Source organism: Dendrobium catenatum, unplaced genomic scaffold (assembly GCF_001605985.2).
Source record: "Dendrobium catenatum unplaced genomic scaffold, ASM160598v2 fragScaff_scaffold_146, whole genome shotgun sequence".
Classification (NCBI taxonomy): domain Eukaryota; kingdom Viridiplantae; phylum Streptophyta; class Magnoliopsida; order Asparagales; family Orchidaceae; genus Dendrobium; species Dendrobium catenatum.
Window position 1 is genome coordinate 61,369 of NW_021318608.1, and position 16,184 is coordinate 77,552.

The window sequence follows — 16,184 nt, forward strand, 5'->3', positions numbered from 1 at the left end:
GTTTGCAGCCCTAATTGTGTCCTATTAAAAGTCAAATTCTTGATTAAATCTAATAAAGAAATATCATATCTGACCCAATTATGATATTCTTATCTATCAATCAGTTTTTTATTGAAAAAATTCAGATTCATATCTGACCCAATTATGTTTTATAAAATTTATATCTAATTTTCAAGGCACTCGTCAAGTAAAAAACGTTAACATGATCTTAAGCAACCACTTATATATACAAGAAATAAAACGCCTTACAATGAAAAATTATTATGTCCGGACAGAATACCGAGCATACCGAGTGCCCAAGTGACGTGACGCTTTGTTATTGATCTCTGGACGCGTTCGGTGTCCGGACACAATAATTACTCCAGCATAAAAACCAAAAGAGCTCAACGGTCGTTTCAATTACAAGTAATACAAAGTTTAAAACAAAAGGCGGAGTAGCTGAAATGGAACCGTTGGATAAACTGATTTGTTTGATGAGATTCTGACAATTTTGCTCGTCACGGATAATGAAATACAAGTTGGCCACCAAAAAAACTGGGCTCTTATAGGAGGAAATGTAAAACCGAAACTAGATAAGCAAACCTATCAACTGAAGTCAGCCTTAAGCAGGCAGAGAGAAAGGCTGATATGCACACCAGGATAAAAAGTCACTTTTTAGGGTTTTTTTTTTTTTTTTTTTTTTTTTGTTTTTTTTTTTTTTTTTTTGTTTAGGATTTCTTATTTCTCAAATGAACTACTTTGCAGAAGTCAAAAAATTCCAAGGCGAACTGCAAAGGTCGCTTGGGGAATTGCCCTCCTCATCCTTCATTTCGGGATCAGCACCATTTTTGACAAGCAACTCGGCGAAGGCTTCTCTCTCACAAACTACAGCATAATGTAGAGAGGTCTGGCCTTCATTGTCCTAATCAAATAGGATGAAAATTATTGAGGCATTTGGAAGTGCTTGAAATTGAATGGACAAATGAACGTATTTTGGTTTATTTGGTAACAAAAGGTACCGTGAGGGCCTCCAAAAAAGGGGAAAATTATTACATGCAGCATCGGATGCGCCACGTCACCCAGGGCCCAGTGCATACAAGTGACATGGCGCGTCCAAATTTGCCTCCGGACAGTCCGGATACCGCACGTAATAATCTTACCACTTTATTTCATGCTATTTACATATTTAATACTTGAAACTTTAATATACATACCTACCACTCATAGAACAAATACGGGTGCATGAAATAAAATATTAAAGTTTATAGAGTGGTATGGGTGGTAAGAATGAAATATAAGAGTGATTCATTTGATACTAAAAGTTTATATGAGTGATAAGAATGTAATATTAAAGTTTTGAGTATTATATGTAAATAGTATGAAATAAAGTGGTATGTATGTAAATCCCCCATGTCAAGCAAATATTCGATGGTTTCAAATGGCTAGAACTTGCATTCAAAGCCGGTATAACATAACAAGATTAGAACTTTCAGTGAAGTGCTGAAACTAAATTTCTAAATAAGAGAATAGCAGATATGAAATTGAAGGCTTTTATGCAAATTAACTACTAGGTTATTTCAGTTATGGCGTTTACCTTAGCGTTCACATCTGCACTTTTGCTGAGTAGTATTTCAACAATCTTTAGGTGGCCACGATCTACAGCCCAATGCAGTGGGGTCCTACCTTCGCTGTCTGGAGTCAGGACAAAGACATTTAAAAAAAATTTAAAGATGCATGGAGAAATAGGACAAAGGGAACAGTCAAGTATCAATAAGAAGCTCAGTCCATCTCCTTGAACCATTTCAGAGTCAGAAAAGAATTTCAAATTGAACTACAATTTGGCATTTCAATCAAGAAAATTATAAAAAAAAAAAAAGCAACGATATGATATTAAGAAGTTTCAAATTCTAAATAAGGAAAATTTCCACGTAGCTTGAAAAGCTTTTTTGAATTATGAAAGTGTTAAGTTTCCTATATGCCCAATGAATCAGTAGGAATCATTCACGAAAGGAGCATTTAGGTCATCAAATCATCATCATCATTAACCTTTTCCAACTATTTGAAATTGATTTTAAAATCCTTTTCATGCAGTATCTGATGTAGAACGAAAAAAAACGCTTTGCTATGGTAGATGGACAAAATCTGAAATTTTTCTTCAGATTTTTATTCAAAACCTGGGAAAAATTCTCAGGTTCCAGTAGACAAGGGTCTAGAGAAGATTGAAGGAGAAGCCTAGCCTTAATGGAGAAGAGAAAGGCTGAGAAACGTGCCTCAGCTTTCCACAAAAAAATCTGAGAGAAAATTCTCAGATTGTAGTGGTTGGGAATAGAAAGCTGAGAGCAAAATCTGTTACAGGTTTTGGGAAATTTCAGCCTGCACTTGAAGCGCATCAGTATCATTAATAGTTGCAATAGGTGTTATGCTTATTTTGTGCAAATCATTTTTTAAGAGAGGATAAATGATGATTTGAATTTTATGTCTATTTCATTGGAGGTTTTTCCGCTCTATTTATATAGCAGGATTCTAGGCCACTCTTAGTAAATTCTACATATGAAAACTATTAATTATATAATAATAAATGAAGATATTTGACAACTTACATGCATTTACTTCCCAAAAAAATTGGAGAGATGTTTCTGCCCTTAAACATGCCCACAAATTGCCAGTATATCCACAATGTTGGATTGGCAACTTTGCAAGCAAAATATAGTTGTATCAGTTGTGCATGAGAAATTGTCTATAAAAGCAATAAACCATCTAGCAACATTAATATTAGGGACGAGATGGTCCCCAAACATTGATGTTAATTTGGGAAAAAAATATGAGATTTCTTTGTAACTTTGGTGGTTGGAAACTTTATGGTGTTCAGCTATTTAACGATCCTCACACAGAAGCTCTTCCATTTTCATTTTATCAAATAATGTTGGAAACACGGAATGTAGTAGATGGATGACCCATTTCAATGTGATGAAGCCACATTTGTGCACTTTTAGTATCAAAATTTTTAGATAAATGAGAATAGGATATGTGACTCTTATAATATGAGTCCATATGTACTGTCCTTATTCGTTAGCATTTCTAATCATCTTCCTCGTCATTCAATCTTGAAAAAAGTAATGAGTAGGATAAAAAATATTGCAATACAAATTCTATCATACGTCTGTTTTTGAATATATAACATATTCATGGATAATTTTTGTACGTGAAGGAGCATATGACAAGGGAAGGGAAATTATTAGTTTTATAGATCCCTTTCCAATAATTGCAGCAAGGGCTCCAACTATTTTTATTATATGGTTTCTGATAGGAAATACTTGAGTTCGCAAGTAACCTAACCAAAATCGGCGAACAAACAGCAGCCAAATGGCTGTCCACAGCAGGAACCCGTGAACCGGTCCCGCCTGGACCGGCTGGACCGGTCCAGTGGACTGGTCTAACAGTTTCCTAGATAGAATATCTATAGAAAGATAATTTGGTAGAAAAGTTTTTGATGAAATACCAAACTAAGTACTACGACTATAATTTTCTTTAAATACTTAAAATCACAAGTAGATAACTAGGTACTTCAAATATATTATTTTTATATAAAATAACGAGCTAGGTACAACAATTATAATGGACTTTGAATGCTTAACATCACAAATAAACAGATAGTTATTTCACATATATTATTATTTTTTAGCTAGTTACATCTACTATAATAGACTTTTAACGTTAAAAATCAAAAGTTCACAGTTTGGTTCTTCTTATTTTTTTGGCAAAACAGATAGCTAGATGTTGCTATTGTACTAGATTTTAAATATTTAAAATCACAAGTTAACAGCTATATATATATATTTATTTATGAAGTAACAATATATTGCTACTATAATGAACTTTAAATTTATAATGCCAAAAGTAAATAGCAAGGTACTTTAAATGCATAATACCATTCACAATAAGGCGCTTCTTATATAGTGCTTTTTGTGAAGTGCCCAGCTATGTACTGTTGTAATAATAAAGTTTAAATGATTAAAATCACACAAAGACTTCACATATATTGCATTTGTTTCTTAAGTAACAAGTTAGAAACTCCACATATATTATTTTTTATGAAGCAACTAGCTAGGTATTGTTACTATAACAGACTTTAAATGCGCAAAATCACAAAAAAAAGCAGCTAGGTACTTCACAAGTATTATATATAATGGAATTTTAGCAGTTAAACCAGAAGTAAATAGCTAGGTACCACAGGGTCACCAGAAGTAAATAGCTAGGTACCACCGACCCTGGTACAATTTAGATTTTTTCTTCATATAATCATTATCACTCGAATTTAGGCATCAATTCCACAACCATAAATGAATAAAAAGTGTAAAACTTCGAAATAGCTAACCTCTCAGATTCACTGAAGCACCGTTCTCAATGCTCTTCAATAAACTATCAACTTCTCCTTCTCTAGCCGAAACATGAATTGCATCTAGCCTTCTGTATGCATTTAAAGAAACTAAAAATCAGTTATTTTTCACTTTTTTATGTTAGAGTTCTGAAGCACAGAAGCAGCTTCTATGTTCAACAAAGCATTCGTTTCCATTTTACAGTACATCAAACCTAATAACATTTCTTGTTATACATACAACTGGTGTTTACAGGAACAATTGCCATCTATTTCTCTGAGTAAAACTTCTAATGGCTCACAAAAAAATTCTGCATATACTGGTTATACCATTTCTAAATTGCACGACCGAAGCACGAAAAGAATAATAGATGAAAATCAGGTTTGCAAAATAAATTTGGTGGCCCCAAAACGATGAAGTATCAACACTAGAGTAAGGCAATACAATTCTTAAAAATATGGCAAACGCAGACAACTAAATGAACCGCTAACTCCCCTGCACTACAAACACAAAGAGACACGTGGAAAAGTTGACTGCTAGGAAGAAACTTACAGATCATTTTCTGATCCATCCTCAAGAATTAAACTGCTGAAAACTGGCCCCATTGTTCCTTGTGTGGCCGAACTAGACGAGGAGGTATCTTCATGCTTATTTTTCTAGACAACACAGCATTTTTAACATTAAAATGGTAATAGAAGGTACGAAAGGATAATAACTGGCAAGAAATATAAACTAGATGAGAAATTTTAAAACTTGCCATTGCTGAAGCACTTAACCAAGAAGGAAAAAGCTCCTCCACAGTTTCAATATACTTTTGCATAGCTTCTTCTGGAGGCATGGCGCCTAGTTTTTGCCAGGCATTCCTTGTACATCACAGAACTTTTAATATCAGCTGATTTCCAATCAAGTCAACACAAATGAAGCTAGAAAAAAGAGTAAAAACGGTGAATCGAAGCCCCAAAATGGGCAAGACAAAAGCGTTATAAAGGGGTGAAAGTATCTTGAATATGGATCCTATGGTTGCAATTATAGTGCAGTTAATGTAGACCACAGACCAACAGGCATGGGCGGAGGGAGGGGGGCAAGGGGGGGCACGTGCCCCCCCCTAAAAAAAAAAATCATGCATTGTAGTACAACCCCTTATGAGCTTTCATTTTTATTTTTTACAGGCTTTTTCCATTTCAAGTCATTAATCCACCTTCTAACCGGAGTCAAGCAACAGGCAACAAAAAAAAAAGGTTAGCACTAATATTAATATAGTTTTCTGTACAACAATCAGTAACAAATGATCTTCTACAATATTCATTTGAGCATTCTATAAACCAGAAACTAGAAATGGTAACCACTCTTAATATCTGAAAGTTGCACAAGTTTTAATAGACGATAAAACAAATTTTATTATTTCAAGCTGCCTAGACTTGAATATATATATATATACTTTTGATAAGAATTCTAAACATATGCTTTTGAGAAGAACTTTATAAACCAGAAACTAGAAGCGGCAACCATGCTTAAATATCTGAAACTCGCACCAAGTTTAGAAGACGAGAAAACAAAAATTATTATTTCAAGCCACCTAAACTTGAAAATTTATCTATCTATATTTATACAAACATATCAGAAAAACTTTCTTTTTAACTTGAAAAAAAAAAGTTAAAGTTAAATTAGTAGCATATATAATTCTATTATTTTGAATAAAACTTTACTGATGTAATAAAAATACTTAATCTTATAACAATGATATTTATATATATGCATATTAGTCTATTAGAGATACTAAAACTCTGTGTAAATGTGCTAATAACCTCAGAAATATAATCAAGGATGTATGAATAAATGCATTTATATTTAATAATTCTGATAAGTGATAATATCTTAATATAAATATTAATGTTGATCAGCAATTAATTTTTTTTATTAAATTAATAAACTTTAGTACATTGTGTTATTAAATTAATAAATTTTATTACATTGTTATTAAAAAATTTCTATGAATCTTGATAGGCAATTTAAAATTTTTTATAACACTATTATTGTTAGGTCCTAAGTCCTAGATGAGAAAGATGGAGAATTGCGTTAGGCAGTCGCGTAAAATTTATCGAAAAATCACAGCATGAAACCTTTAATTTATTGTATTAATGATAGGGTGTTCCCAGGAAGCGACGAGTTCTATGGCCTGAATACAGTGAAAAATGTGCAAGAGCTGCAGCACTGGCACTCGGGTGTTGTGTTAGATAAGTAAGGGTTCTCACATCATGGATGGATGTGAACAAAGAAGCTAGACCATGAAACTAGAATTAAGATAGGAACTTCGAATATAATTTCTCTTACAAGAAAAATAATGAAATTAATATATATTATAGTTCATAGGAAGATAAATATTCTGTGTATTCATGAAACTAAATGGGTTAAAGAGAAGCTAAGTAGATTGATAATTTAGAATTTAGAATTTAAATTATGGTATTCATGTAGGAGTCCTGCTAAATTTATTAATATTATAAGTACTTATGCTTATTTAGTAGGTTTGGATAAATGTTCAAAATTAAAATTTTAGAATGACTTACAAGGATTACTACAAAAGATATCTATTAATAAAAAGTTTTGATTTAAATGGGCATGTTGGTAGCATGGTAGAAGATTTTAAAAACATTCATGATGGCTATGGGACTTAAACATCTAATGAAGGTAGTAGAACCAAATTAGATTTTGCAATTACTAATATTTTATTTAAGGAAATAGATGGAAATCTAATCACTTGTAAGTTATAAGAATACATATTAAAAAACTCAGATTAATTATTTTCTTATAAAAAAATTGATTATTTAGATTACAAATATTGTAAATTAATTTGAGTGAAAGTTTATTTACCTAACTTCGCTTATTAATTTTGGCTTTACGATGAAGGGGCGAAATATGAAAATTAAAATATAATATTCTCCTAAGGTTGGATGAGGGGCATTTACAGAACGCTAACAAAAATATTTTTGAGGCTAAGATTCAAAATCTTGATATTTTGATTATGCATGAAGGCGCTAATGTTATATCAGAAAAAATGGCTAGTGATATTAAAAATATTACAAAATATGTGCTCGAAGTATCAAAAGGAAAAGCACTTAATAGTAAAAAAAATTGGTAGGAAAATTAAAATGTGCTGAAAAAAAATTAAAAATAAGATGTTTTGTTATAATAATTAGTTTATATATAAAAGTGATGTAGGCAAAAGGGGGGGTCGGTTCATCCCCCCTGTGGCCTTTCGTTTCCTCTGTTTGGCCATGTTTATCCCCCTCTGTTTTGCCCCTTCGGTTCCCCTGCCTGCCCGGTTCCTTCCCCCTTGCGTTGGTTGTCTGTTGGATGTGTCATGCTGGCCTTTCGGGTGCTGCTCCCTTCGGCTGCCTTTTGGCCTTCTGCCTCCCCTTTGCTGATTGGATAATATGGGCAGCTGTTTTGGCTGTTTGGCTCCCTCTCTTCTCCTATATATAGTGGTTGTTTTAAGGCATTTTAAGTGAGTTATGTGATGATTTTTGGAGCTAAAAACTAGCGGGTTTCTTCTTGGATAGCTTGCGAGCTAGTCCCCTTTCTCTTTTCCCTCTCTATGAATTCGTCTCGGACTTCTTATCTATTTCTTCTCTCCGCAAGTTCCACCCCATCATTATCGTTCTTCTCATAAAAAAAAATTTGTAAGGCTTGATTAGTTCTATGGTGTTCTTATGTCTTTATATTTCAAGTTGTAAGTAGTGTTGTGTTGTGTTCCTTGTTGTGTTTGTTTAAGCCATTATGGGAAATAATAATATCGTTTTGGTTCTATTTTTGTGTGTAATGTCATTTTGAAAGGACGACGTAGGCTTTGTTTGCATTATTAAAAAATTGATGCAATCAAAATGTAAAGGAAACTAAGATTGCAAATAAAGTCTACGTCTTCCTTTCAAAATGATATCCCAATAAAAATATCAAAGAGACAAAAGAAAGGAACTAGGGATTAGTGAGAAACTATAGGAGAGAGGGAAGAGAATAAAAGAGAGGAATCTGCAAATTCTCAAATCTCATAATAATTGATTACAACAAAAAGAAAATTCTATGCATAAATCTCAAATCATGTCTAAAGCACCCTTAAAGATAAATGATGGTGGATGGCCTGGATGATGAAGTTAATTAAAGACGAATTATGATGAAACGATGTATATGGAGGAGACTGGATGTAGTTAGAGTAAATGATGGTGGCCACTTGCCTCCGATTATAAAATCAACCAAGTTACAAATAAGTGTTGTCTTGTAGACTTTAAGCAAATATGATAATTACTCTTAAGCATCAAAACATGAATAAAGATCAAAAACCCATCTCCCAACAAAAAATCGAGGTAATAAGAGATTTTTAAAATAAGGCTCATCATCTACCCCAAAAGACGTATAACCTGAAGGAATCGATCAAATTATTCTAGGAGGAGTCTAACCCTCGTTTACTAAATGAAAGCACTCTTTGAGAAGCAACAAATGACATTCTAATAGAATTTTAAAATTACCTAATATGCCCCAATACAACAACATAAAAGAATGATTTCAAGGCATCGATGTTTCAAAAGAAAATCAGACAAGGAGTGCAACACTGGGTTTTTCAATCTAAATCATAAATAGATGAATACTAATCCCTCTACTTGACAACCTTATAAGTTGAACCTTCACCTAAGGATATTAAAAATTTGTTTAAAACATATTAAATATAATTAAAAAAAACAATGATAACAACACGCTTTATACAACATCCCATCTACCCTTCCACCTAAAATTGGTCAAGGGCACTAATGCTATAAACAACCATGCCCCTCAAAGAAGCTTATATCAATGCAACTATGTTAACCATGCTTATAGCCTATGGGTCACTAGGAACAAGGTAAACATGTCTTTGAACTGAGCGGTCATGGCTCATATTTCATATAAACTACAATATCAACTAGCTCCCAAAAACACACATTCCCAAAAGATTCACATGTTCCTTAGTGGCTTGAATATCCAAGCCAGTTGCATGGTTCAATCTAATAAGACAAAAGCCATCCAATTGCATAGATCTACCATGAAGTTAGTCTCCTTGATAAGTTTTCCACCCCTGGCATATGGAGACCACATGGACGACTAAACCCTTTGTTCCTAAGTGATCACTTAGATAAGGGAACCCATGCTTCCTTAAAAAAGCTTCCCATGTTAAAAACACATAAATAAATATCTTCTAATTATTTAGACCGAGGCACGACAAGAGACTGTGGGCGATAGAACCATATGATATTAACATGATTTACCGCCATCCCTCACCTCCCACCAATTTACTCCAACCGCAAAGACAAAAAAACAATTAAATTTTGTAAGAACATGTATTAACAAAAAAAAAAGAAGAATCATCTATAATGTTTAAGAAAATCAGAGAACCTCAAAAAAACCTTTAATCAGCAATTATCTACTTAAAACATAAAGGTAATTAAATACGGGGATTAAACCTTTAGGAAGACTTGAACAAATAATATATAGTCTCCATGAGGGATAAAACTTTGGATAGGGCATTCCGCTATTTAATCCACCCCTTGAAAAACTCATCTCCAGTCTTTATTAATCGCCCAACGTGAGCTTTCAAAATAAGTGCATCAATGTGCTGGTACCTCCTGCCTATTAAAATAGATGTATATAATTAACCTGACGAGGCAATTCCCTTCCCAATAAAGAAGGCTGAAGGAGGGATGGGAACAAAATGGCGGATCCATTATTTTTTAAGTATCTAAATAAGCAGCATTTCTATTGAAACAACTACAAGCCAAATGTGCTTATTGAAGGGAAACCTGCACATATATTAGAATAGAGAAGAGGAAGATAAACAGAAACTGTTTTGTATCACTGTAGCAGCTATATATTTTTCTATATTGTTTATTACAGAGAATGTGTATATATAGATGTAAGGTAGACAAGTTGGTTCGGGAATATCAGTGCTGCCGTCGATGGCAGTCTGCGGTTGCAGAGGAGTGGAGCAGTAGCCATTTGCTGATGTAGATGGTCAACGATAGGCTTAAGTTGGCTTGCAGCATAATGTCCATGTGTGCTAACACTTTTGCAGGAGTATATCTACTTGCCTTGCTGGCAAGAGGATGAAGAGGGATAGAGTAAACGCTAATCATAGACTAGAAGAGCTTAAATTAAATAGATTAACAGAAGGACATTCGCACTTCATTTCTTATAATGAAGTAATTTTCTTTCCCTATTGGTGATACTACTGCAAGCAACAGCTTTATCATCTGCTAACTATCTATGTTCATGTTCAACTCAGCTGTTCTTCAAATATTTTTGGCTAACTAAATATCCCTGGCCGATTTCCCAAAGAGAATTTGTAAAATTTCTCTTCTCAAGACCGTACCCGCAACCACAGGATCATTTCACATGTTATCATAAGAAATGCAGAAAAATATATATTTATAAAGAGAGTTCAGGTAAGTATCATTTTGATCTAAGTGACATACCACTTGGCGCGAGCGGTAACTTTAATTGCCGAAGGCTGAGGAGCAATGCAGGGACCTTCGGTAGCAATCTTATAAAAACCGTATAGCTGCAGCTGGACATCACTGGATACCTTGGTCGAGTTCCGATCAGCAGCAGTGGCGGCAACAAAAGCCGTGGCCGCGCTAAATATCTCATCCAGTTCTGTACTCTCGATTCCTTCCCAATCGTCATCATCCTCCCCTAAAAGACTCTGTTCCGTCACAAAACCCTCAAAATCATCACCTCTGACCCTAGAACTGTCACTATCGGAGGCCGAGGAGTTTCGGACCTCGGCGTGTTTCTTATTAACTTCGTCCGATGCTTGGTCCGCTTCCGGTGTTTCGCCAACCGGTTCCTTTTCGATGACAACCTTGAGATGATCTTGCCGGAAGCAGATAACCGTCGATATAAGCTTGGCGACGAGATAAGAGAATATAAGCCCAACGATCACGGCCTGGGCGAGCTCCTGCCAGTCTCCCATCAGGATTGTCTGCTTGAAGCTTCAGAAAAGCTCTACTTGGAGCTAACTCTGGATATCACAGTATCGAGTGCAAACGAAATTCAAAAGAAGCTACTGAAAATCCCTAATTGTTGTTTGATGCGGCAATCCGGAGGCTATAAAAACTAAAAAACACGAATTTCAAAATTTCATAAAAATAAAATAAAAGTATTTTTTTTTTTTTTACTTTTGAAAACATACAATTTAAGAAAATATTTTAGAATTATTTGGATGATTATAAAATCAAGTATGAGATCACTGAAGAAAGGTAAGGCGAGAAAGAAAACAGAGTATGAGAGTGGAAGATTTACTTGTATTCAATGTCTCAACATACAGCTACAATGAGGTATTTATAGACAATACATATGAATAGGAGATGTACACGTATAAGTAATGACTAGGATAAATCTGTTACATATAACAAAAGGTAAATTTATGGGCCTGTTATTACTCCCACACAAGCTGATGGACAGCTTGTGCCTTAGTAGTTGAAAGCAAAGACTAGATAGATGCTTCATCAGTATATCCGCAATTTGATCATGAGTAGTAACCAGAGAGATAGTGGTAGTTTGAGAATGAATGCGATCATGAATAAAATGGTGATCAATTTATATATGTTTTTTTTCTAGCATGAAAAAATATGATCATTTGCAAGAGCTATAGCAGAGGTATTATCACAACTTAATTCTGTTGGAGAAGAAATGTGAATATGAAAATCTTGCATAAGCCTACGAAGCCATATAATATCTAATTTTGCAGTCGCTAAAGCCTTGTATTCTACTTATGTAGATGAACAAGCAACAGTATGCTGCTTTTTGACACTCCAAGAGATTAATGCATTGCCTAAGAAAGTGTAATATTCTGATGTGGAATGTCTAGTGTTTTTGTCTCCTGCCCAATCAGCATCTGAAAAGGATTTTAGTTCTAGCTTGCAATTCAAAATGGGAAGGCCGAAATGCAAAGTTCTTTTAATATATCTTAGTAGTCGTTTGAGTAAGTAGGTGTGTTGAGATGTTGGGCTATGCATATGTTGACATAGCATATTAACTGCATATGAGATGTTCGGTCTTGTTATTGTAAGATAATGCAAAGAACCAGTAATTTATCCTTAGATTTTCGGATCAGACAGTAGTGGATCAGCATGAATGGTGGTTGGTAGTTTGGTGCAACAAGGATTGGAAAGAGATTTGCACGTAGTCATTCCAACAATTTGTAGAATGGATTTTGCATATGACTCTTGTGATAGGAAATATAATTGTTGTTTTTGAAATATTTGAATGGTCAAAAAAATTGCTTGTTGTATCGAGATGCTTCATGGAAAACTGATTGTTAAGTTGTTGAATAATAGTGGATATCATAGAAGAGTCGTTGCGCGTAAGTAGTATATCATCCACATATATAAGTAGATAAATTTGAATGTCATTCTTATGAAAAATAAGTGGATACGTATCGGCTTTGCCATGAGTGAAACCAAGGGAGCAGATATAGGTAGAGAAAGTGTTAAACCATTGCCTTGGTGTTTGTTTAAAGCAATATATAGCTTTTCGAATAAGACAAACACGATTAGGATGAGCATTGTCTTCAAATCCTTTAGGTTGTTTCATGTATATAGCTTCATCAAGATTTCCACATAGGAATGCATTGGCTACATCCAATTGATGCAATTGTCACTTTTTAACAAGTGTAATAGTTAGAAGAGTTCTTATGGTAGGAAACTTAGCCACATGACTAAAAGTTTCAAGATAGTTAATACCATATTGTTGATGATTAACCGAGGATTGGAGTGTTTTCAGGTGGCTGAACAAGTTTCTAGGTTCCTTGCTTTTGTGGCGCAAGAAATTCCTCTAGCATTGCTTTCCTCCAATGAGGAAATTTGATAGTTTCAGAGTAGATATTTGGTTTAGTTTGCAGTGAATATTCAGTATGATCCTGAATATACATTATATTGAGCATCTATTTCAGTTTGAGAGAACCAATTTTGAATATGGTTGTCATACGATGCGTAAATTGAGGTTGGTTTGGTGGTAGAGGTACTTAAGTAGGAGCATGCTGAAAGATTGGAGAACTGGAGCTGTCTAAAGGATTGTTTTATGGATGTGTTACTTCAGTGGCAATCTCACGGGCTGCTTATGATGTATTGAGATGAGAGTATGAATGTGTGGTAGGGATAGATTAGAAGTGACAATAGGACATCTTTGGGAGGTCGTGGAGGGTGAACAAGAAGTTGGGGTGTAGTTTGTAAATAGCTGGACGAAGAGGTAGATAAAGAAATTGATTTGAATGGGAAAGAGTTTTCATCAAATGTGACATGCCGAGATGTATATATTTTGTTGGTGGTGGGATCAAGGCATTTGTAACATTTGGATACAGTTAAATACCCAAGAAATACACATGATGCCAAACAAGGTTCAAGCTTATGACGTTGATTTGGTGGAAGCCATGGAAAGCAAGCACAATCAAATACTCTTAAGAACGAGTAATAAGGGAGAATTAAATTTTGCAGCACGAGATTGTAGTCTATTTATGAGATAGGAAGCAGTTAGCCATCAAGCCAAAATGAGTAAGAATTGATATCGTATGCATAAGAGTTCTTGTGGTCTCAATAAGATGGTGATGTTTTCGTTCTGTGAGACTGTTCTGCTTAGGTGTATATGGACAGAATACTTGATGTTGAATACCTCGTTGATTAAGAAAGTAGTAAGATGATACTCTATATACTCTTTCCCTCCATCAGAACACAATCATTTTATATGAAAGGATGTTTGCTTCTTAATAAGGTATTTTAACTTGATAAAGATGGAACAAATTTCATATTTGTATTGCATGGGAAAGATCCAAGTAAAACGTGAAAAATCATTTATGAAGATCACTTAAAACTTGAAACCTTGATGGGAAGTTACAGGGGACGGACCCCAAACATCAAAATGAATAATATCTAATGGATGAGATTATCTAGACATAGATTGAGAAAATGAAAGTTCATGGCCTTTTATGACTTTACAATTTGAACATATAACACTAGTGGTATGTATATGAAGTAGTTTGTTATTGTTGGGAACAATGTTGAGAATGTTTAAGTGAGGATGACCAAGCCGTCGATGCCATATGGATGATTCTTTACAGGCAAAGATTAATGTAGTTTGATGAACTTGAAGAACATATGATCGAATGGGATTCAGTCCTTTGTGACTTGAACCTGATAGAAGAGGCTGGTTTGTCATCAAATCCTTGATGACGAACCTAGAAGCATCAAAACATACTGAGACATTGTTGTCTTGAGTTATATTAGAAATAGATAAAAGATTGTGTGAAAGATTTGGAATGTGAAGAAGCGGTGAGATGTGAAGCTCAGGGTATAGAGAAGGCAAGATACCATTATCGGAATGAGCAATTGGCAAAGATCAACCGTCACCAATGGTGATGTTGTCATTACCATTGTATGGTATTGCTTGAGAGAGATTATCAATCGAATGTGAAAGGTGACCAGAGGCTATTGAATACAACTGCCAGTCAGGATTGATGGGTTCATTTGCTACTACCATAGCCCATGATGATGATGAATTAGGTGGTTGCATTTCCGGAGGATTGTAGCTTGTATTAAGCCTGTGCCAACAATTATATGCCTAATGGTCTATTTTATTGCAAAATTGACAAGTGATAACATTGGATGAAGCTAATTTTATTGATTGAGGAGTAGATCGACAACGCCCCCTGCATCATCTTCCTCTTGATGAAAATAGAGCGATGGTAGGATCTACTTGATCGATTCAGCTGTATGGTGATCTCTTCGATTATGAGAAGAGAGTACAACTCATCAAAACTTATTGGATGAAGCTTTGTTCAAATGGATGTCTTGAAGGCTTGATATGAGGGCAGAAGGTCATTCAAGATATATAATATGATATCTTCTTGATCAACTTGTGATCCCGCTGATGCTATATTGTAAAAATGGACTTTATATCCGTAAGATATTGAGACATTGTGAGATTCTTCATTTGAATGTTGTGAAGCTCATTTTTTAGATGTATAACTCTTGATTGGTTTGATGATTGGAGTATGCGCTCGATTGTTGTCCAGACGGCCGAACAAGATTCAAGATGTATTATATATGGAAGAATCATCGGAGACAGAGTCGAACATATGGCTGCTGCTAAATTTTTGATCAATGAAAATTCATTCATTATATTTAGGATTGATTAAGCTCAGTGGTCTCATCTTGTAGTTAACACAGACAAGACGATGGGGAAGCTGATGGAAGAAGAAACATAACAAACCCATTAGCATCCAGAAGTTTAAGAATCTGCGATTTACAGACATCACAATTCTCTGCAGATAATTGAGTTTGAACGATGATCTTGATGTTGAAGATAACAAACTTAATGGATGTCGGAATGTTGCAGTATTCATCGAACGCTACAACTTGTTGATCCGCTGTCTGCGACGACGATGATTGCACCATGGAGGGAAAGTAAAAAAGAAATAAGAAACAGGAACAACTAGGGCTCGACCCGCTCTAATACAATGAAGAAAGGTAAGGTTGGAAATAAAACAAAGAATGAGAGTGGAAGATTTGCTTGTATTCAATGTCTCAGCATACAACTATAGTGATATATTTATAAACAATACAGATGAATAGAAGTTCTACATGTATAAGTAATGACTAGGATAAATCTGTTACATATACTAATGGATAAAGTTATGTGTTTGTTATTAATCAATAAATCGGCGCGCATAGATAAAAAGTTATAGAAGGCAAAAAAAAAAGGTGAAAAATTAGAAAAGGAAAATAAACCATAAAGTTTGACCTAATTGAAAATTAT

At 34.5% G+C, this 16,184-nt stretch overlaps 1 protein-coding gene across 1 annotated transcript; it reads right to left on the bottom strand.

Annotated features, from left to right (window-relative positions):
- Window positions 1–435: 435 nt before the first annotated feature.
- Window positions 436–11,473, bottom strand: LOC110114343 (acyl-CoA-binding domain-containing protein 1). The gene is made up of 6 exons (XM_020847194.2): window positions 10,847–11,473; window positions 5,113–5,218; window positions 4,908–5,011; window positions 4,355–4,446; window positions 1,574–1,671; window positions 436–901 (listed from the first exon to the last, which is right to left on the bottom strand). Exons 1-6 carry the CDS (start codon window positions 11,344–11,346, stop codon window positions 734–736), a joined length of 1,068 nt encoding a protein of 355 aa, XP_020702853.1. The 5' UTR covers window positions 11,347–11,473; the 3' UTR covers window positions 436–733.
- Window positions 11,474–16,184: the final 4,711 nt, after the last annotated feature.

Bases quoted from the DNA above. Each gene is read 5' to 3' on its own strand.
- LOC110114343 (XM_020847194.2), bottom strand. From the start codon at position 11,346: ATGGGAGACTGGCAGGAGCTCGCCCAGGCCGTGATCGTTGGGCTTATA. The intron at 5,219-10,846 runs GTATGTCACTTA...GTGATGTACAAG, and splicing joins GTTACCGCTCGCGCCAAGTG to GAATGCCTGGCAAAAACTAG. The intron at 5,012-5,112 runs GCAAGTTTTAAA...TGTGTTGTCTAG, and splicing joins GGTTAAGTGCTTCAGCAATG to AAAAATAAGCATGAAGATAC.